General features: G+C 35.7%; 3 protein-coding genes across 5 annotated transcripts in view; 1 reads left to right on the plus strand and 2 right to left on the minus strand.

Moving 5' to 3' along the window:
* The window catches only part of LOC145902457 (lysine-specific demethylase 8-like), a 15,313-nt gene extending 14,621 nt beyond the window's left edge, over positions 1–692 (minus strand). Inside the window, exons 1-2 of the mRNA XM_082990430.1 lie at positions 464–692; positions 18–123 (exon numbers count right to left, since the gene is read on the minus strand). Of these exons, the coding sequence (XP_082846556.1) occupies positions 18–123; positions 464–629 (272 nt within the window). The 5' untranslated portion in view covers positions 630–692. The remainder of the gene's footprint in view (positions 1–17; positions 124–463) is intronic.
* A 1,418-nt stretch (positions 693–2,110) lies between these two features.
* On the plus strand, positions 2,111–9,465 carry LOC145903270 (uncharacterized). 2 transcript variants are annotated; one of them, XM_082991337.1, is made up of 23 exons: positions 2,111–2,276; positions 2,327–2,541; positions 2,650–2,749; positions 2,944–3,044; positions 3,097–3,214; positions 3,283–3,457; positions 3,662–3,762; positions 3,844–3,928; positions 4,080–4,206; positions 4,273–4,385; positions 4,760–4,817; positions 4,878–4,912; positions 4,978–5,196; positions 5,272–5,305; positions 5,475–5,574; positions 6,053–6,248; positions 6,430–6,582; positions 7,172–7,450; positions 7,716–7,817; positions 8,507–8,600; positions 8,656–8,801; positions 8,965–9,146; positions 9,324–9,465. In XM_082991337.1, exons 1-23 carry the CDS (start codon positions 2,149–2,151, stop codon positions 9,454–9,456), a joined length of 2,994 nt encoding a protein of 997 aa, XP_082847463.1. In that variant the 5' UTR covers positions 2,111–2,148; the 3' UTR covers positions 9,457–9,465. The 2 variants fall into 2 exon arrangements, with proteins under 2 accessions (XP_082847463.1, XP_082847464.1); XM_082991338.1 differs by having other exon boundaries at positions 5,275–5,305.
* A 93-nt stretch (positions 9,466–9,558) lies between these two features.
* Positions 9,559–19,496, minus strand: LOC145903266 (ATPase family AAA domain-containing protein 2-like). 2 transcript variants are annotated; one of them, XM_082991332.1, is made up of 30 exons: positions 18,585–19,496; positions 18,318–18,412; positions 18,176–18,232; positions 18,009–18,097; positions 17,728–17,842; positions 17,538–17,643; positions 17,129–17,360; positions 16,927–17,007; positions 16,673–16,815; positions 16,175–16,266; positions 16,003–16,117; positions 15,741–15,856; positions 15,398–15,572; positions 15,164–15,320; positions 14,678–14,769; positions 14,507–14,620; positions 14,300–14,431; positions 14,097–14,229; positions 13,776–13,965; positions 13,202–13,376; positions 13,001–13,148; positions 12,621–12,794; positions 12,322–12,482; positions 12,049–12,238; positions 11,615–11,818; positions 11,411–11,550; positions 10,935–11,331; positions 10,712–10,878; positions 10,543–10,647; positions 9,559–10,395 (listed from the first exon to the last, which is right to left on the minus strand). In XM_082991332.1, exons 1-30 carry the CDS (start codon positions 18,678–18,680, stop codon positions 10,327–10,329), a joined length of 4,260 nt encoding a protein of 1,419 aa, XP_082847458.1. In that variant the 5' UTR covers positions 18,681–19,496; the 3' UTR covers positions 9,559–10,326. The 2 variants fall into 2 exon arrangements, with proteins under 2 accessions (XP_082847458.1, XP_082847457.1); XM_082991331.1 differs by having other exon boundaries at positions 17,538–17,646.
* Between the last annotated feature and the right edge of the window lie 678 nt (positions 19,497–20,174).

Here is a 20,174-nt window from a genome sequence, read left to right on the forward strand (position 1 = left end):
GTCACTCTATGGTTTACCTGATTACGAGTGGCTTTTTCTGCTTCACGTTCGTTTCCCAGAAAGTTTTCGGTCCTGGTTTGATGTTGATCTCTTCTATTTTCCCTTCTGGTTTTCTTTGCCATCCTTTGTGAAATACATTTTAATTTGGCAATGAATGTGTTTGAACGCGATACGTCATCGTTAAATCAAAACAACAACCATCACCACATTTTATTCTGTGCTCACGAACACTGCTACACCTTATTGATGGCTAATCACGCACAAAACTATCTTTTTTGTATTGTGATCATTTGTTGGTGTTGCTTTGTTTGTTTTGTTGCCACTTTTTATAATTGGTAGTGACTATAAATTCATTCTATGTTTACGTTTGTCGCTAGTTAGTAAATGTGAAAATGGTTTCTTTTCTGTGCCACTGTGGTGTTTGTAGGCCTAATTCTGCGTTATTGTGGTTTGTTTTACTTACCGAGTGGTCTGAGGTGGCCGTCCGGCAAACCAGACGAAGATCGACGAACTTTGGGCGGAAACACAAAATCAACTGACGTGTCTTTTGGAAACAGAATGTCGGCTCCGCAGTGAGGAAGCACTGTCGCCAACAAACAGCACAGAAATGTCGACTTTCCCGCAGCCATTTCAACTTCACTCGTACACCCGTTTTTTTAAAACATTAACGAACCAATACTAAAATGTCCTAAATAGCCTGAGTTGTCAGCAACCCCGTGTATTTTCACTGAATAACCAGCGTAAAAACAAATGTCGCCTATTTTTGGCGGAATACACTGTTATGCCACGCGAAATTAACATCTACTGAACTGTCTGAGAAACAGTCCGCTGCCTTTATCTTTTATAGAAATTAGTTTTATTTTCGTTTTGCACATACGTTCGTTAACTGCAAGGCTTTTTTTATAAACAAATCAACATAAGCGCAGTTTTCGAGATGAACACAGCTAAAAAAAATACTAAATTGGCACCAACCACGTTGATCTGTACGATTTACTCGACTCCAATCGACAACTAACGCGTCGGCAACCACTCGACAAGACTCAAATAATCGCAACGCGTATCAATAAGTCACAGCGCAGTATGGGGTGGGTGCGCGTGAAGTTGAAATCGCTGTTGGAAAATTCAATTCCGGGAGAGAAAAATAGCGCTGCTATTCAAACACCGCTCGGCGGAATGACGTATTTGCCCGCTTTGACAGATCCGGGTTAGCGTTACACCAGTGGGGGCATACGTGTCCTTTTGACCGTTCCTCAAAATTTGCGCCCTTTAAGGAATGGGCGACACGTGGCCTTTTACGCATTTGTCATTGACTTTGACAAATACGCAGTTGTCAAGCAAAATCTGCACCAATATGTGTGTAAAAATAATTTTTTTAAATTTGATTTTAAATTTAAGAAAAGAATTTTAACAAATATTTGACAAATACAGAGACATTTTGTGACTATTGATTTTTTAAAGTAAATAGCTAAATATTGGACTCTCCGAGGTTATTTCCGTGCCCATACCATTGCAAATCTTGTTATTTATGATAAATCTTGCTAATCCGGGTTGTTATCACCTACCTCGTGTAGTTAATCGTGGATCATATCCCTCAAAAGCAAATCAGTTAAAATAAAAAGTCTGCGCATTAGGCGGATAAGGGATAACCTTTTCAAGTATTCTAATTGTTGATACTGGTTTCCTTTACGCATTCACCGCTGGGTGGTAGTAGTGCTGCATGTGCATTGAACCACGACCAATAGGTTCACAATAGCAACAAACCACGCCAACGAATTGTTTGTTTGGGAGCAGGTCACCGTGTGAATTGTTGTTTCTCTCTGACCAGTTTACCATTAGACTATTCCGTTTCGAAATTCAACATCCCAAACTGTTGTGTTTTATAAAATTTGACTGTTTGTTCACAAATACTCAGACACAAGCCTCAACCCTTAGCCCTAATAATTAATACCTATGTTATAACTAATACCTAACCTACGTGTCGTGTCGTAAGTTTTACGAAAAACTTAAACTTAAAGTATGTCCAGGTTTGCCTGCTCAAGTTGGACTATGCACTGTTTGCACATTTTCGAAACATTTCTATCCCTTTTTCATATTTTCATTTTAGGAGGTGAATATTTTTGGCATTTTATTGCTATAAAATAGTGATAAATGTTTGCAAGTTCTGGTCCGTGGGCCGCATATGGCTTTCGAGACAGCAATGCAGTTGAAAGTCATGACAAACACAAACACCCTTTTTTGGAGCTTGGATTTGATGAACATTCAACCAACCAAAAAAAGTAAGCATGAATTCTTATGCACAAAACCCAATTAAACAAATGTTATAAAGATGTTCCACTGGAAACAATCAACTTTTGCCAAGCAAAAAGTTGGAAAGGCAAAGGGAACGTGTGTTAGATGCAACAATGAAACGAATGATAACACAGCGCATACACCTTCAAAAAGAACTGCTGCGTGGCTTAGATCAAGAATACATAAATTTTGTATTCAATAAAGACCACCTGGTTGATGCTGATTACCAGGAGTTACAAGGTCTCAATGAAGGTATTTTCACTGATAAATATATGTTAGTATTCCAGGGTATGTTTTACAGTGGTACTTTTGTTAACAATGACACAGTTTTCTATGAAGAAAATGAAAAGTTATTTTTAGGCCACTCGAAAGGAGATCAAGAAGACAGGTCATTGATAAGTTATTCATGGCTGCCCATTAAGAATGGAAAGGAGAGTACAAAAGTTAACACACAAAAAAGGTGATTTTTATGTCAGTGAAATAAAGATAAACAAATGGAACAATCAAATAACACTTGTTACAGTAGCACCCATTGTTAGACAATAGTTTGACAAACATGGAAATCAAAGTTTTCTTGTCTAATATATAAAAAATATAGGTACTGGTAGTTGTAGAGTGAGGATGTGAAACACATGTTTTATGTTGTGTTGCAAGAATTCGACCAAAAAGTGCTGTTTCACTGAGACTCAATAATTCTCCTCCAAGAAGAAATTCTCTTCCTTTTCATGGAGCTATTCAATCATCTGAAAATGAAGGTACAGTGGTCCAAAGCTAATAATAATGTACCAAACTTTGTCATGCATTAAGGTGCAAAAGTAAGAGTTCAAAGTGCTCCAATATCCAGAAGACGGGAAAAAGTAATAAGAAGAAGAACTCTCTCACCTAAAATTCTTGAGGTCAATCAGAAGGCAGATGACACCAGGAGGTGATCAACCAGTAGCAGAGCTGAACAGAAATGTGTTTATTTATACAATAAATTTACAAAAACTTTAGGTCAACCAGAGCTGGCTGTGAATATTGTCCTGTCGAATGTCGACCAGTTTCTAATAGTGGGTGGTTGACTGTTTCCTCCACTGGTTTGCATGCAGTATCAGGTCCCAATCATTATCAGTATTACCATTATGATCGATACATCAGGCATCAGCGACCAAAATCAGCAATTCATCAGGTACAAAGTTACAAAAATTGAAACCTAAATATGTTTCAAAAAGACCTGTCAAATAAACTACTCCTTGCAATAAAAAATTTCAAAGAGAATTAAACATGTCATTTGGTGACTGTGTTGCTTTAAGTGGGTTTTCTTCTATCACTCAGCTTTGCTTGTGTATTACAATAATTTATGTAAGGTGCATTTTAAAAACATACTTTGTAGCGTCGAGAATTTTTGGAGAGAACAGGAAGATCAAAATTGCCAACTCCAAGGTTTACAAACATAGTGAAGTCCTGTACTGTGTATCAAAAGGAAAGAAGAAGGTGATGCACATTTTCTTTATTTACTGAAAAGTTTGCAAAGTTTATCGAAACCACATAACCAAATACTATCTTTCATCCCAGCCCTAGTCCTGAAACAAGATCAATTAGGTCAAATTCCTCACAGGAGAAGCCAGAAACAAAGGATGCTTGGACAGAAGATACGGAAGTTGGTGCTTTTCATTAAAAGACTTTTTACATTGCATGTTATTTTTAAAGACTTAAAAAATGCTTTGTTCCCTGAATTGCAAATTGTTTATGTCAATAAAAATTGAGGAATAGCTGTGGTGTCTACCTTGCAATGAATTCTGTTGTTGCAGGACAATATTGTGGTCTCTGAGATTGATCTTCATGGACCAGAGGATGTTGCTGCTAAGGAAATGGAAAACCTGCATATCTCCACTACTGACTTTGAAGATCACACCGACCAAGAGTCTCTAATTTACGGTAAAAATTTACAATTAGAAAAACATTTTTAACATGCACGAAGAAGCACACAGTTTTTCCTCACAGATGATGAGCAATACAACACTGATGTAAGATTGCATGCTGAAGCAACCTACAATGAGGCAACTAGCTGTGAACACTTGCTTGATACCCAAGATGAGGATCTGCCCCAAGCACCAGTAAGTAGACTTTTTTTTCTGTGTGTCCTGCCAAAACGATTAATTGCAATATAGGATAAAGCATGTCTTTTTCAATGGTATTGTTTACTGTGATGTTGACTGAGCAAACATATTCCTTTAAAGTCTCACTTCACTCCCCTGACTTGGACATCCATCATCTTCTGTTCTCTTGTAGTTTTTGAAAGCTGTGCAAATAGGGCTCTACTTGAGTCTTTGTTTGAGGAGACTCTGTGTGTTGTCTTCACCATCTTACATATAGTCAAAATGTTGAGATTGTTGAAGAGTTCAAAAGTTTTACGCAGGGTGGAATTAATGTAGCTGACTATATTTGACACCATTGAAGTTTATTCCTATTAGTTTTTTTGAATGTTTAGACACCAACACCATTGTCATCACGTTCGGCTTCTCCTTGTGAGGAAGATAATATAAAAGGTAAACACCTACTTATGACACACCTTGAGTCACTTGTATTGACAAAGTAAACATGTTTAGAAAACGAAGAAGACATAAGTATCTACACTGGCAAGGTCAGAACTTTATTTTTTAACTGTGTTTCAATGCGTAGTATAATGTATCTTACCTCAATGCCCAGCACACAGACATGTTGACCGGACAAGTTTACTATGGGGAAGCAACAGCTTTCCAGGATCAGCCCATGTCCCCTAGTGTAGATGCAGAGGATGATTTTCAGGAAATCAGAGTGCAGATAAAAACGCCTTCTCCCATTCCCATTGAAAGAATTCCAGAACCAAACATCCAAACTGTTGATATTGTGGAAGCACAAGAAGACTTGTTTATTCCTGAAGAAGAGGTTTGATGAAAACAACAATAAATTGACTGTGATATAGTTGTGTATTGGGTAATCCAGTATTCACTTTTGTTTAAGGAGGACGTGGATGTTGAGAAAGAAAATGAGATTGGTAATCAACATATGTTAAGCACTGCCACCCTTGTCCGGTGAACTTTCAGTGGTATATTTTTCAGGCAATAATATCAATTAGGCCTTTATAAGTTTGGGCCTGGGTTAACAAAAAAATTGAATGGTTGTATAGATTAAGTTGCCTAAAGAAGGTCAAACCAATATTTTAGAAAACATTGAAGTACAAGAATTGGAAGATGAAATTGTTACCCAGTTGGAAACAGGTGTTGAAGACCAAGTTGATAAAGAAGTGGAAGTGGACAGTGAAAAGTATTTTTATTAAATTTTAAATAACTTAACCAGCTGTAGTTACAATTGGTTTCACCTAAACAACATACTTTTTTTAGGGTGTGTTTAAAAAAAAACAATTTTGATTTTTAGTGTAGATAAAAATAGTACAAAAAAACTGCAATACTTAATCATTACTTTTTACATAGTTGTTTTGTTAATTTGTGAAATTACTTAATTCGCTTGTTATTAAAACATCTGCTTTATTTTTTTATAATATTTGCATGCAGAGTTGAGTGTAATTTTGATGGGCAGATAATGCAAATCCTTTCATTTCAACAAAAAACATTTATATATTTAATTTCAGTATTGGCTTTAATATTAAATTCCTAAATTTATAAATATTTATTTTGTTATTCCAATTGTTTTTTTGTATGTCAGCAAAACAGCCTTTAGACTTTTTAGCACACACAGAAGCACATATTCAAAACCTTAAAAATTGGAAAAATATATTCTTTAGCGAACCTGTATCTATACTGAGAACACCAAGTGACAGCAAACCAAAAGAATGGATTCCTCAACATGTTTCATTTCAATTATCTGAAGAAAAAGATAACTCTATGGTAAATGATTCAAATGAAGAAACAAAAATGCCTTCTGCTGATATTGAGTTTATTCCTGAAACTGAGGCAGAAAACACAACAAATCAAGAAGATGTAAGATATGTGGTATTTAAAATTAGGAATATTTTTTAAGTGACACAATTTCTCAATTAAGGAAGTAATAGTTAAATTTAATGATTTAGTAAAAGTGTAAAATAAATAATTGGAATAAATGTAAAAAAAATAAATGTAAAGTGATTTTAATTGAATTTTACAAAAAACTTACCATTTCTAGAACTTCATAGCAGCAGCAGAGGAAATTGAAGAAGTCATTTCCACAATCGATGTAGTTGTTTCATTCAAAAAAGATGATCAGGTCACCGAAAGCAAGACCGACGTAACTAAAAACTACTTTCAGTCTCCATCTGTTCCAACCATTCTAAGCAAGGTAGGCACATTTAGTGAGTCAGAAGTAAAAGTGTCATTATTGAAAGTCTGGGTTGGCCCTAATCAACAGCACTTAATGGTTAAAGGCACTTGTAAAAACCTGGCAACGCTCCTTTGATGCTGCTCAAGTCACTTGAGTTGGCAATGTCCTCTCGACAATTTCTGAAATGGTGTTGATTTAGTCACAGTGGACATTTTGTTGTGCACATGTTGCAGGATTAAGCTTCGGAACAAAACAAAGGCATTTTAAAAGTGAGGTTGGCTCACCTTAGTGTCAGCTTATGATGAATATTTTTTTATACATATGCACTTTACATGTCCTGTGTAAATAAAGGTGACCACTTAGCAATATCAACAACCCACAGAATCCTATTCTGTTGTCCAAATAGGATTGACACTTATCTGATAAAATCCGTGAATAAAACTGAATCAAGACATTGATCTTTGCTCAGTTGCAAAAGTTGCGCCTGCGTGATTTTTGCCAATCAATAAAATCCCAACTGTTTTTTTGGTTTGTATATTTGTGTCATGTTGAGGCAAAAAATAATTAGTAATAACGTTATGTTATTTTTGTGTATTCTTTGCAATAGGAAAGTCCAATTTTTAATAAAGAAGAACTTCCAGCACCTATTAAACCATTGTATGAAGAACCAACAGACGAAGATCTAAGACAGCTTTTAGCTTCACCAGACCTTGAAGATTTTTATGTTGCCGCAAGTGTTTCATGTGCTTCTGTTAAAGCACCAAAAAAGAAGAAAAGCAAAACTGGCATAAAAGGAAAAAAGAAGAAGAAAGGAAAGAAGAAGAAAACACTTGTGAAGGAAACCAACAAAACACCTCCAGAGCCTTTGTTTACATATGATCCAAACGTAATTTTTGGGTTTTGGGTTATTTGATTTTAGGTTTAAAAATTGCACAAAATAATTTAGGAAGAATGACATTTGAGCTAAAAAAAAAGTATTATACATTTGGTTTCTTTTTCGTATCTATTTGTGAGCAATTTTGTTAATAATTTGGGAAATATATTATTTTTGACAAAGATTACTTTTTGTTTCAAACCCACCAAATATTGATATGCATAATTTTGCAACTCCGTGTGGCTTCTTACTCTATAAAAGTAACATCTTACTTTAGGCACCAGACCTTGTAGAAATGGCAAGAAAAAATATCGCCAGCAGAAAAAGGGATATGCAGGAGCTAACCTCTGTCATGGAAACTATGAAAACATTTGATGACGTAAGAAATTCTTGTAATCACATTTCTAATGTTCAATGAAACTTGTGACAGTTTCCAACAAAAGCCTTTTTCATGTGTGGACAACTTCAAAGTCAAGTACCTTGATATAGTTTTTATTTGCCATACCTTTCACCTTTGATTCATTTGGATTTTTGTGACTTCCAGAGCTGTGCTTTTGTCCAGTTAATTCAGGATAACTCTTGTAAGAATAATGGCCATGTTAAAACACGGATAGTTCAAATATTTTTCTAGCATCCAACATTACAATGGCTGCCACTGACAATTGACTAGCTTTTCAACAAAGATTTATTATTATAAGTGACATTTGTGAGTGGAAATGTGGCAGCTTTGTTTAAGCATTGTTGAAAGTGTTGAAGCATGTTTTTATTATAGTTTGGTTGGTGACTAGGTTAGTCGGGTAGTTGTATTAGGGTTTTTGTACATCTTAATATTTAAAATGGCAGCAATGAAATTAAGAGAAGAGGCAAGTAGTAGTAATCTTATAAAAGTTTGAGTATTCATTTGTAAATGTTGTGCTTTTGAGGGGGCATGTTTTACTTTGTATTTTGGCATGCACAGCATTCTGTTAAGCTTTTAATGTTTTTAGCCAGCAAAAAAAGAACGCATACAATAAGTCTTGTATGTAAAAGTGTTGCTTCTTGCTTTAACTTGTGTTGTTTAAAACACAGAAAATGAAAAGTCAACCGTGGTTGTTTGGAAGGATGGCACTGTCCAAGCAAATTTGCAGATTTTGGTTACCAATGGATCTGCGGGAACTTGAAGGTAAACAAGGTTAACTCTATCCTTTGCCTCATAGATTTTAACATTCCTTGTTTAGGGGTTTCACCTTCACAATACCTAGCACAATACTGTTCTGTGTGCAAGAGAAGAGTTAAGTTTTACACACAAGCATTTGACAGACAGCTGACTCGCAGAAAGAACAAGGATGTTTCACCGGATTCTAAATTTACGCTGGACATGAAAGTAAAATTGTTCCCTAAGTTTTCTTACATGTATTATTGCAAGCATGTAAAAAAATTAAAAAGTTGTTGCATAATGAATGGGGGTGACTAGTTTCACCCCATTGATTTGATAATGGTTGCAATGGCACTTTCACCAATTGTGTTTTTTCGATCTAAATTTGTAGGAGTCAGAAAAAGCAATTTTGGATGTACATGCCGGCTGCATAAATAATGAGCAACTTGGATTTCTGAAAGAGTTGGTCTGTATCAGTAACATGGATGGACCGCAATTCATTTCACGTCTTAACTGCAAGCTGTTCTGCTCTGTCTGTGCACTGACTGAAAGATTATTTTATGCACATTTTGTGTGAGTACTCGTAGCATTTGTGTTGGTGTCTTGTATAACATCAGTTCTTTAAAATAAGATGTTACCAAACTGTAAAATTGTGAAAAGTGACAAAAAGCATCTGGTTATTTTTGTTGCTTGAGTATTGGCTTCATTTTTTGGTCAGATTAACAAAATTTTGCACCCAATACTATGCAGAACTGAAGATGCGGATGAAACAGAAAGTTCTCAGAGACAAAAAATAGAAGCTGCTGATTTTGATGGATTGGAATGGCGACTAAGAAATGTGAAAATTACTCCAGAGTTGCATAAACTTTTATTTTCATTATAGTTGTGTACTTTTTGTATATCTGTCAGCACAGAAAAACAAGCACTGTGTAGTTCTGCACCAAAGGAGGTGCAAACATTAAAGCTTAAGTGTGATGTGTTCTATGCATATATGCGGCAGTGAATATTTATTTGTAATAAAATGCAGTGGTGTTTTGACAAATTGAATATTTGTGTTTGACAAATTAAAAACAATTACGTGATATTTTCTGAAAAAAAGTCCTTTCTGAAAACTTGACAATTTGAAATTGTTCTGACCTTTACCCAAATTATTTTACTTCAAACAAAGAAGACAGGGGTTCAGTATTTTTTCATTCTGAACATCACATAAGAAAATAAAACGTATCCTGTTTAAACGTAACTTTCACCAAAACAAGAACATGCAGGAAACTGGCAACAACACAAATTGCCAAGAAAACACATACTACACCAATTCTCAGAACCAAATTTGCAAATAAGATTTCATCAACATTTGTTGTAATGTAACTAAAGGTTTCCTGAATAAATGCGCATTAACAAAACTTGAAAACTAATGACTTAATTGCACATCCAAAGAATATACACATATAAAACACAAAGGTTGCTTTTACACAAGCAATGTACCAGTAAGCATTGAAAGCTGCACATTAACTGAAAAAAATGATCGTTAGTCAAAAAGGACCATTTAAGTATTGTAACATAGTAATTTACATGGTGTTGCATGTATTGCAAAGAATGGCCATGTTATGTTTTAATTAACATAAAATACTTTGGCACATGTCAAAGGAAACTTATGGAATATCGACTTATGGCAGAAATAAAACGTATTAACGTCACCGATGCTTTTATAAATAAAATGGATCATGACCAGATACGTATTCATGGCACTGTTAACCTACAAGTGGAACCCTGAATCGGATCGTTGCAACTCATTACCAGCCTGCTGAACAACTTTTTCAAAATCCTAAAAAAAACAAGCATTAAGTGTCACTTTCAAATTGATAAATTCAGATGCCCACCCACCTAAAAGCACTCTTTAAAATAGAACTATTGTGTGCAATTCTGCATTATAAAATTTGATTCGACCATAAACTAATAGACATTCTTTCACCTGAATTAGGGTTGTTTTGTCGTATTCCCTGCGATGCTTGTAAATACATCCCATTAACATGGAGTAAAGTTTTTCAAGATCCTCCACGCAACTTGAGGCAGTGACCTGAAAATAAGGGACTTTTGTCAAGCACATGTACACAACAAAGAATTATCATATCTTCACATACTGATACAGTCTGGAGTAAAAGATGCTTAAGTTTATGGTGATCAGCGATAACTGGAGGAGGCTGGTAAGGGACCGACGAGCTTTCAGCCTCACTGCAACTTTGCGATTTGGAGCGTAACATCATCCTTCTTGGCGTAAGTATCTCCACATTTTTACTTTCTTCAAGATCTGTATTAAAAATACAAGTTGTGAGGCTTGCGTTTGTTTCTGCATAAAGACAATACCTTCAGTGTGAGACTTTTCTTCTGTGTTAACACTACCATTTTCATCATCGTCAGTTTGGCTATGCCCATCTTTCTTAGCCTCCACATCACTCTCAGGAAAATCGTCCTTGCTTAACACATCAGTGCTTTTGGGCTCATGGTCAGCATCACAGCCAATCTCAATTGTTGTATCATTATTAACTTCGTTCACGCTGTCATCTCCATTGATCTTTGCAATAATGTCCTCATCCATGATGGGTTTTTTCTCAACATCACTAGACACTTTTTCATCATTTGTCACTTTTTCATTGTCCTCTTCTTTGTCATTATGTTCACTTCCACTGATAATTCCGTTTTCAGTGATTTCCTGATTTTCAGAGTTATCGTCCTGTTCATCATGATCACTGGCATCCTGGGCCTAAGATGCAACAAAAAAAATTGAAAAATTGATTACCAATATCGTCCAAAAAATTAATTTAAATAACCATATGTCTTACTGTTGCCCTTCTTCTTTTCCTTGTCGACAAAACCCCAGAAGCCCAAGCAGACCTTTTTCTTCTTGGTCTGGTTTTCATTGTTTTCCTTGGGGTATCAGAATCACTTATTTTTCTGCCACTTGATACTTCTTTGGCATCACCTTAGAAAATGTTTTAAACCATTTGTAACACCATAATTTCACAAAAAGCCAATGTCATTGTTACTTGAATTTGACTCATGGGGTCTTTTTGGTCTTCGCGGTAGCACTTTGTAAAATGACGGAGCATATTTTAATGGGTCAGCCATTCTTTTACGTCTTGCCTCCTGTACGTCATTGCATAGACGCTCAAAATTGGGGTCAAGGTCTTCTTCAACCATGGCATGTGACATGTCCTTCAGCAAACATGCCCGATGACGAATAGCTTTGTCTAAAATGTATTGTTTAAATAAAAAAATATTCTGAAGTAGCTTTGCTGCAAAGTACGTGAAACATTATTCGAATAAAATCCACGATAATTATTATTATTATATCATATAATACATGCAGGCATTTTTCGTCAAAATTGTCATATGAGCAAATGATGCAAACAGTTAGCTTCCTCAACGGGCAGCTAATCACCGACAGCTAGCAACAAAACAAACAGGTGTGAATCAGTACCTTCAGCACAATGGTCTGGATTGTACTCCAGAGCATTGCTACATATTAAATCAATATCCACCAAAAATGACTTGACATTGACATATTTGTGTTGGTCGATTTTATTGACCATGGTCGAAAGATCCATGGGTTGAGATATGACCTCTGTATAATCCGGCACGTCCTCAGTGTCAACAGGTTTCAGAAAAGCCTTTGAACAATAATAAATGTACATTGTTGTGGCAAGGTTAGAGAACTACCACCGGAGGATTTAATTCAGTTTGCTTTTAATACCTTAAACCTGCGGTCCCTGGCTAAACGGGTCAAGATATCTCGCAAGAAAAGACGAAGACTTCTCAGCGTTGCTTCTTCTGATTCTTCAATCTTCTTCAGCTCTTGCTCTGAGAGTTGCGTCACTGCTGGAGCTTCAGCTTTTTCAAGTATTTCCAACGTTTCTGTAAAAAAAAGCATTTTGATTATTTGCACACGGAGAAAATATTGTGCCTACTGCACCCACAATTTTTTTTTAGTATTTTAATTTATGAGAAGGATTTTCAAATGATAGAAACTGAATTGTTCATGCGATGTGAGACCTGTTGGCTGTTTGATCGTTGGAGGTTTAACTGCATACTGCAGAAAAACAGGGGCGAAGAAAAAAGTTCTTTCATCGGCTGTAGGCACTTTTACAACAAATTTCTCCTGATTGCTCTCACAGAAAAAAGATGACAACGTGGGAGGAACTTGGTGAGGTAAACAATCACATGTGGCTGAAAAAACAATTTAAGGCGGGATTATTATTGTTTATTTGGATAAACACTTTATCCATGCAAATACAATTTTCAACAATCACCAGCATGCTCTAAATAATAACCTAATTTATATACCCAACTTGTTTTGATTGTAAGTTGCACATGAAAAACTAGTCATTACAGCAGAAAAGCTTATACATATTTCATAAAAACAAACTTTATACCAATTATTACAACAGGACATGAGGCAGGCAACGATTGCAAAAGATACTGAAACGTGAGATGAACATTTTCATTGACACCCTCCCACCATAAGACACAGTTTGGAATGTAGATTATACTCGGAGACGTGCGGCGAGCTTCCCGAAAAACCTGCAAAAAATACAAAGTAAAAAAAAATTTAAAGGCAGGTGAACAAGCCATACCTGAGCACAGGCCTCTTCAGGTGTGTGGGAAGAAAGACCATACATGGATGGAATATCAAGCAAATGGAAAGAGAACCCTTCCAAGTCATGTAATAAGGCTGGTGCCAAATGCGTTGACTGACCATTACCTGGTGCACCACAAATTAGCAGCCTTGGTCGACATACTGTCAAGTTTCTATGGAGTACAAATGCAAATGTTATGTCAGCTGATGTTTCATCAGTTTTTTTGTCAAAATTTTCTTATACGCATAGGCTATCAGGCCATGAAAAATTGTGCCACAAATCATGATAACGTCATACAAAGCAATATAAAGCTTACTTGTCTTTTTGTCCTACATAATTGTCAAAACATTTGGCCGACATATGATGAAAAAAATCTCTTTCAAACTACACCAAATTTTATTTCAATTTCAGTTTTAGTTACTTTCTGATTTTAACATAACAAATATTTTTTATTGTATCACCTTCACCATATTAATATGACATTGGCTTTCAGTAACAAAAACACAAGCATAACTTTACTGTTGAACAGTTATTGAACATGGTTCTGCCATTCAGTAACACAAACCATTACCTATATGAGGAAAACAATGGGATTGCTTGCTGTACAATGGAGGTAGGTAAAGAAAGTCCATTTGTTGGCACTGGTGACCAGCTTTGATCAGGTTGGCTATCAAAGTCACTATCAGAGTCGTCATTTACTGCCAGGTCAGCATTAGAAGACTCAGATTCCAACCTACGACTTCTGAGCAATTTGGACTTTTCTGTAAACAATGTTAATTTGTAAATAGAAAAGTTTCTGTGGAAAAGAGAAAAACAAATTTGACAAGTTTTTTTATGAAGAAAATTGATAAATTTTGAATTCTGGTGTAAACATATAAAAACATGAACTTGCTTTGGGCGATTGGAAACACCTTGACAAGTTGTTCAATAACAGCAAGTAAAGAATTAATAAGCAGTGGATGTACAGCTGGATTTAAGGCATGTGATGGATTGTTGGCGGAGCGACGTGCAGTAGGAACAATTTTCTAAAATCGAACACAATGATTTGTACTCATCACTCATTTATTTTAACCATACTCTATGAGACAGCGTCACCTGCATAGATCTGTAGAAATCACAAGCAGTAATTTCAATACTGGAAATATCCAGTTTTAATTTTTCATTTGAGGAATAAATTTGGGGGTATCTTCTTCGCAAAGCAGCAACAGCGGCTTCAGTACATGCAGACTGTAAAGTAATATGTAAAAAAATACTGATGATTTGTCAAAACATCAATTTATTATTATATAACCATCATAAGACCTTTATGTCAGCACCACAATATCCAACAGTTCTTTCTGACAATTGTCTCAGTAACGCATCAGACAATGGTGGATTCCACTTGCTCGTGTGTATTTTCAAAATTTCAAGCCTTGCCTGTAACAAGATTGTGATGGTAGAAAACAAATTTCAGATGAGTAGGAAATATGTTACAGTTTCGTCTGGAAGAGGAAACAAAAATTCCCTGTCGAATCTTCCTGGTCGTCGCAGAGCTGGGTCGATCGAGTCAATGCGATTTGTTGCCCCTAAAAGAGTGGCAAACATAACAACATCAATTTGGCTTCAGTGATTCCCAAGTGATGCAATGAATCTCAGCCATATCTCATCCAATTACTTTGAAAATGTGCTAATTATGACAAAGCAGAAGTTTCAAACACAGTAGAGTCTGCTTCGGTATGATTTGCATTGACTTTTATTCCCACTAGTTAACTAGTAGTACTTTGAAAATCACTAATGCTTTTACCAACAAAACAGCCAAAAATTGCTATTCCAACACAAAGTGTCCTTTTCTGACTTGCATTGATTAAATATGATGCAAGGTAATATACCTCTCTTGTTTCACAAAAATACCTTCACACTTTTTGCATTTGCTCCAACACTAAAGAAGGTTAAGAAGAAGCACTATTGACAATAGCTTACCGATGACTATAATTTCCCCCCTACTGTCCAAGCCATCCATGAGAGCTAGTAACGTGGATACTATTGATGAGTGAATTTGATCTTGTCTGGATGAGCGTACAGGTGCCAAACCATCGATCTCATCAAAAAATATTATGGCTGGCCTCATCTGGTAAGCCTGGAATTAAAAAAATAACTGATAAGATTTGTTGTAAATCATCGCACTTTAGTTTGAAAGATCTTGCAAACAATAACCTGATCAAACAACAGCCTGAGTTGCCTTTCGGATTCTCCAACCCATTTGCTCAAGCAGTCAGCACCTTTCCTCATGAAAAATGCCACCTTTTTGCCTTCAATTGAGCATTCATTAGCAAGTGCCCTCGCCATTAAGGTCTTTCCAGTGCCGGGTGGTCCATAAAACAAACAACCTCTACAATGGAAATACATTTTTGGTTTGCGATTGAACGTTTCTAAAAAACACACCATCCTAAATGATAAACCTAGGCACTTGTTCATGCAGAGTTTTACAATATAATTAGTCCAATATATTAAACAATAAACTGGTCCTCTACAAAGAGTAGGATGTAGTAACAACTACCTTGGTGGAGTGATATGGAACCTTTCGAATACTTCAGGATAGAGAAGAGGAAAAACAACCATTTCCTTCAAGGCACGAATATGCTTCTGATGACCACCAACAGAAGAAAACATTGTCTGAAATAAACAACACATTACACAACTATGTTGTTGAAAATTACAGTTTTTCCTTCAAAAAAACTCTCATATTCTCAAGCAACAACAACAGATTATTATCTTCAGTTTAAATAAAACACAAAAAATTTTTTGCAAAAACTACTTACCGATTTGTCAACTTGCATTGGATCAACATCAGCCAAAGAAGATCCAATATTTCTTCTTTCTTTGGAGAATCCATGCTTGGCAAGATCGGTTTGTGACAAGTTCATAGGCATACATCTGCATACATTTCTTCACATTTCCACAAAAGGTTCGAATTAAAATCACCAGACAAACCTGTTTCTAGCCTTCAACATACTCCTCTTTTTTCTTCTTTCAAATTTATTTTCGTCATCTGAAGACGATGTAGAATCACTGCTGGATGCACCCTTTAAAAGTAGAATTGGTTTAAACACATGAATGCATTTCAACTTATCAATCCGCACCTGCACTGGCTTAGAGTACGGGGGTGCAGGGGTGCCGCGCACCCCCGACCTTTTCTAAATTTACAACGCAATCGCATCGTGTCCTTTCGGTTTTCGCCGGTTTAAACCGCAGCAAAAAATAAAGGCGCATTTCCTTCTGATAGCACGCAAAGTGCTTAACACGCTGTTTCGTTTGTCTCGTATTCGCGAACAACAATTACGCAACAAACGAAATTACGTTGGTGATGAACGTGCTTACATAGACGACGCTTTAACTTGTATATTATGGCGTGCAAACGACCTTCTGACGTTAGCATTTTTTTTTTCGCCGCACCCCCGTTGATGTGCAAAACTCTACGCCTATGCCTACCTGTGAATTGGTTCTTCTCCGCCGCCTCTGATAGGGACTTGCAGTGTGGTCCCTTCCTCTCATGCGTGTTTTTCTTCGTGCTGGAGATCGTGGAAGGTGGTCAAATATTCCCCGTGGCTGTGGTCTTGGTGGACGTTGCAGCTCTATAACAAGTAATGTTGCACTTCAAAATCACATTTTGTCAAAAAGGAAAACCAAATAATTTATAATCAGATAGATATCCAAAAGACAATGTTATTTCAAAATGAAATTACCATAAATAAGTCTCAGTGGCTGAGCACGTTTCGTTCGCAGTGAATATCTTCTATCCATTTCTTCATGTTCATCATCATCACCTTATGCACAACAGTTACTTATTGGCTTGCGATAAAACAATTTAACCAACTTTTTGTAAACAAATAACCAACACTTTCTAAACAAATAATCGACACTTTTAGTCCAACTTTTTTATATCACCATTATCTCCATTTTCTTCTTCGTCACCATTTTCTTGTTCTTCTTCATCATCACTTTCACCCTCCTCTTCTTCACCATCATCCTCTTCATCCCCATCCTCTTGATTGGTTTCTGCATCGCCACTGCTTTCTTTTCTTGTGTGAGACATTTCAAAGTCATCAAAATATCTCCTAGGTCGCCTCATTCGATGACGAGCTTTGATGGTGCTATAAATGTCAGGCTGTGACAAACCCTGAAAACAAAAACACAAAATAAATTAACATGTAAATTTCCAATAACTAAAACAATTATTGTCCTGCAACACACAACACATTATTTTCAACTACAATTAAGACGATTGTAACAGTTTGAGCTGTAAATGTTTGTTATTATATGTTGTGTTGCTACTGTTAGTAGGAATTTATATGACCTCTGCATCGTCTGGGTCTTTTCCCTGGGCAATTAGAAGATCTCTTAACTCTGGATTTAAGCTGTGTCTGTGTTGTTTGGAATAGCGTTTGCTTTCAGAATAACTGCTGCTGCATTCAGAAATGGCAATGTTAAATACCAGATTCTTTAATTTTTAACAAACACAGTACTTAATGCACACTAAAACCTACTCTAAAATATCATGTTCCATGGCAGCAGTCTCCATTCTACTAATGTTCAAGGTGTCATAAATGTTTTTTCTGTTTCTGCTACTCCTTCTTGGCATTGCATTTTTGGAGTATCCACCTATGAAAAAGTAAGGTGCTTCATCTGTCAAGAACACCTATTTATGATATATGTAGGTGGTGGTTGCAAAAACTACCAGATTGCATTAGTTTCATCATTTTTGTGCCAGTCACTACTGTTCATAAAATTATGTCGAAGAAAACTTATAGCAGCTTCTGTGACCTACCCCTTCCTGGAGTAATTTCTAGTGCATCCATAACATCTTCTTCTTCACATGAGCTGCCTTCATCATCTAATCCAATGGAGCGAAGAGACCTAAGCAGCAAGTACCAAAAACAACCAAAACTTTAAATAAACAAAAAATGTCCGCTCAATTTGACTAAGGTCTCTTACATTTGATGATTGGCACGTTCTTCGTTGGTTATACTTCTTGGCGATAGATGAGACAACCTGTAAATATATTAACTTGTGATCCATTTTTTGTTCATGATCAATTTAAATAAAAGTTATGCATATAACAACTAGCAGAATTTACCTTAAAGATTTATGTTTGGAATGATCATCCCTACTCCCATGCCTACTTCTATTTCTCAAACTTTGATCAAATGAATGTCGTCCAGAGCTTCTTGTCTGAAATAAAATCATGTAGAGTTTATGTTGGTCAATAGTGTATCAATGCAAGAAAAAAATACATGTACATGCTTTAGTAGCTGAGTAAAACTTTTAAATCAATCTTTCAGACAGCTCTTTTAAAGATGTTTTTATTTTTATGTACATGCTTTAATTTGAAAATTAAACATACTTTGATTTTTATAGATGGAAAATCATCATCTTGAATGCTCTGATTAGCTTTGGGACTAGCTTTTAGCTTGTCACCACTTCTTCTGGTCAAAACCATTTTAGTTTTAACCCATCAAATATGTTTTGATTGCAGTACCTGTACAAAATGTAACTGGAGTGTGCACAAAACAGGCATAGGCTACCTTTATTACAATTTAAATAAAAAATGTAACAGTTTTGGAGTAATTTAATTAAATAAGCCAAGCCAGACACAAAATGAAATTATTACAAGCAGACTAGTCAACTATTGTAAAAAAGCGAGTGCGTAACTAAAACAAAACAAATTTGAAACAACAAAATTTGCAAATAAATTAACTCATATTTTTCGCGCCTTTCTGCCTCTGTCGGCCCACTGTTATTTTGTTTGGGGGGTTCAGAAAATAAATGAACATGGTTCCCCGAACCTATGTTTCCAATATATTTTCTACAGATATTTTGCAATTGCAATTTTGTATTGCGTGTAATATAATTCACTGATTTAATAGTTTTTGTTAAATTTGCAACATTTTTGAATCATACATGTCGTTGATGAGAGCTTGTGCGTAAACTGGTAACATCAATAAAAATTTTAAAAACACTTTTGTGGCACACACATGCTGAAGCCAGACTTGCTTGGCATATGACACCATTTGTAATGTCAAAACGTATTGTCATATGTCACACATCACACACAAATTTAATTTAACTCCAAGCAGGAATCCGTCTTTTGTTTGATGAGCAAAGCGTCTGTATAATTATACGAAAATTTTCCCAGAAATACTTCCTCTTTTTGCAGCCTACCTTTGAACTAGAAAATATTGAATTCTTCAAGCAATATCAATTAGTAACATAATCATATAATTACATATTTTAAGAAAGCCAAATTGTTTAATTACCGAACAATAACTGTGGTACCGAACAATAACTGTGGTGTAAATAATTTGAGTTTTGTCGCTAGAGTCGCAATGTACACTGTAATTGTGATAAGGCAGTTTCGCTTTGCTTACTAAACTAAACAAAGTCCATTTTTCATTGAACTTCGGTCCCGATAGATTTAAACATTGGTGTAAAATATTTTTTGTGCAGGTAAAATTTGTAAGTAAAAAAAATTGTTGCTGCATAGTCTTTCAGGTATCAATGAGTAAGGAAAGCATTTTGAGTAGCAAACCAACAACAGTGAGTAAATGATATAAGCCGCACAGCCGCACAAGTTACCAGAGGGATGTTAGTTGACAAAAAAAAAATCGCCAGTTAACAAAAGTTTGAACGCGCGTTACTCGGCCACCTTACTAGGTAGCGCCATGATTTTTTCACACGATACAGATCATAGGCTGATCTTTCCAACGATACCAAAATCATTAAAAAAAAATATATTCATATTTGGTTATTAATATCATATGCGTATTATGACATAAGTCGCGAAAACAAGATTCGCTTCGCTAAATTTTAAAGCATAACATTCTACGCGCTAAACCCTTTCAAACGATATCAAAACTTTTGAAAAATTCGCTGGGGCTTGTACAGAAAAATGAATTTATATTTTTGAAACATGAAAAAATATCGATTTTTCCTT

The sequence above is a fragment of the Ascidia mentula genome, chromosome 5, assembly GCF_947561715.1.
Source record: "Ascidia mentula chromosome 5, kaAscMent1.1, whole genome shotgun sequence".
NCBI classification, from domain to species: Eukaryota; Metazoa; Chordata; class Ascidiacea; order Phlebobranchia; family Ascidiidae; genus Ascidia; species Ascidia mentula.